At 39.8% G+C, this 2,516-nt stretch overlaps 1 protein-coding gene across 1 annotated transcript in view; it reads left to right on the top strand.

The window, feature by feature from the left end:
- The window catches only part of MDC1 (mediator of DNA damage checkpoint 1), a 37,402-nt gene extending 35,632 nt beyond the window's left edge, over nt 1-1,770 (top strand). Inside the window, exon 15 of the mRNA XM_012804696.2 lies at nt 812-1,770. Coding sequence (XP_012660150.2) covers nt 812-979 — 168 coding nt within the window. The 3' untranslated portion in view covers nt 980-1,770. The remainder of the gene's footprint in view (nt 1-811) is intronic.
- The last annotated feature ends 746 nt before the right edge of the window (nt 1,771-2,516 follow it).

The raw sequence follows: 2,516 nt of genomic DNA, 5'->3' as shown, positions 1-2,516 counted from the left end.
CCTCAGTAGAGTAGCAATCACAGCTCACAGCAACCTCCAGCTCTTGGGCTTAGGCAATTCTCTTGCCTCAGCCTCCAGAGTACCTGGGACTACAAATGCCCGCCACAACACCCAGCTATTTTTTGGTTGCAGCCGTCATTGTTGTTGGGTGGGCCTGGGCTGGATTCAAACCCGCCAGCTCAGATGTATATGGCTGGCACCTTAGCCGCTTGAGCCACAGGTGCCAAGCCAAAATTACAGTTTTTTTTTTTCCTAGTCTGGATTTTTGTTTGCTCCTTCGTTGTATCATTTATCTTTTTCTTCTACCTTCTTTTTTTTTTTTTTGAGACAGAGCCTCAAGCTATCCCCCTGGGTAGAGTGCTGTGGCATCACAGCTCGCAGCAACCTCCAACTCCTGGGCTCAAGCGAGTCTCCTGCCTCTGCCGCCCAAGTAGCTGGGACTACAGGCGTCCACCACAACGCCCAGCTATTTTTTGGTTGCAGCTGTCATTGTTGTTTGGTGGGTAGGGCTGGATTCAAACCCGCCACCTTAGGTGTATGTGGCTGGCACCTTAGCCGATTGAGCCATAGGCGCCGAGCCTTTCTTCTACCTTCTATTCTATGTTTCCTATAAATTGTAGTAATTTGAAAAGTGTGAATAAAGTCAGGTTCAACTTTTCTGGCAAGGACACTTCATAGACAGTGCAGTGTACTTCATATGGCTTCATCTCAGGAGGTACTGTTTTAGTGATGCTAAGACTGATTATTGATCCTGAACTCATTTCTAAGATCTTTTTACCCTGACTTTTTGTCTTTGCTCTGTTTTCCCCAGCCTAAAAGAGTGGTGATCACATGCCCCCAGGACTTCCCTCGTTGCTCCATTCCTTTGAGGGTTGGGCTGCCCCTCCTCTCACCTGAATTCCTGCTGACAGGTGTGCTGAAGCAGGAAGCCAAGCCAGAGGCCTTTGTCCTTTCTACTTTGGAAATGTCACCCACCTGAAAACTCCAGTACTTTTTCCTCTCCAATAAATAAAGTATTAGAAAATATTTTCGAGAATGAACTCAGGGCTTTAGAAAAGATTGGGGTATACTGATATGATTCCAAGGAACATGGGTGGGACCAGAAAGGTTTATGAGTAAACAGAAAGAGAGAGAGATTGGGAGGCACAGAGTTTTTTAAATGGCCATTTTAAAATTGGCTAATCCCATGCTCAGATATCTTAAGTGGCTGTTCATCTTTAGCCAGATTAATGTAGTTATTGCTCCATGGCACTCATAGTTTCCGGTCTCTTATTCAGATACCATCTCTCCTTTTTTCCTAATGGGATTCTTATTTATTCTTGAAAGACAGTAAAAACAACTTCGAGTTCAGGAACTTGAAGGGATAGATGCTTGGAGTAAGTGGATTTGAAGGTAAAGTCATGGAATGCATTTCCAGTATTTACAAAATTAGAACTTAGGTTTGACCTCTGTAATAAATAAATATTCACTCTGTGCCTTACAGTGTAGTGCAGTTTTTTGGTTTTTTTTTTAATGTCTGGGTCTTGAGACATGAACTTTAAAAAAAAATAGTTTATGGACTTGTATTTCATTATTATCTTCTATTTAGGGCAAATTATATACATTTCTAAAATTTAAATTTTAAAAGCTGATTGATTACAAGGATGTGGAGAAACTGGAACTCTTAAACATTTCTGGTGGAAAATGGTTAAGCTTCTATAGTAAATAGTGATGGTTCCTCAGAAAGTTAAACATAGAATTACCACATGATTCAGAAATTCTTCTCCTAGGTATATACCCCAAATCATTGAAAATAGTTGAAATATTTGTTCAAACATCAATGTTCATATGAGCACTTTTCACAATAGCCAAAAGATGGAAACAACACAAATATTCACCAGTAGATGAATGAATAAACAATTGTGATATACTCATATAACAATATTATTCAACCATAAAAAGGATGACATAGTAGTAAGTGCTACAATGTTTTGAAAATGAACCTCAGAAACATTTTGCTAAGTGAAAATAGCTATACACAAAAGGATACATATTGTATGATTCCGCTTACATGAATATCCTGCATGTGTAAATTTGCAGAGACCAAGAGCAGGTTTATGGTTGCCAGAGGCTGAGGGGAGGGGAAAATGGAGAGTAACTGCTTAATGGATATGGAGTTTTATTTTGGGGTGATGAAAATGTTTTGAAACTAGATAGAGATGGTGGTTGTACAAATTGTGAACATACTAAATGCCACTGTATTGTTGTATTGTTCTCTTTGAAATGGCTAATTTTATGTTGTGTGAATACCACTTCAATAAAAAAAAAAAGAGTGATTAGTTTTATATACTTTCCTGCATTTAAGTCATACTTAAGTTTGGAAAACTTTGGTATAGTAGAAATAGCATGAGCTGGCTCGGCGCCTGTGGCTCAAGCAGCTAAGGCACCAGACACATATGCCTAAGCTGACGGGTTCGAATCCAGCCCCAGACTGCCAAACAATAATGACGGCTGCAACCAAAAAATAGCTGGGCATT

Source organism: Otolemur garnettii, unplaced genomic scaffold (assembly GCF_000181295.1).
Source record: "Otolemur garnettii isolate 467f Iridium unplaced genomic scaffold, OtoGar3 scaffold00031, whole genome shotgun sequence".
In the NCBI taxonomy this organism is placed as follows: Eukaryota; Metazoa; Chordata; class Mammalia; order Primates; family Galagidae; genus Otolemur; species Otolemur garnettii.
This window is presented reverse-complemented; position numbering and strand designations above follow the sequence as displayed.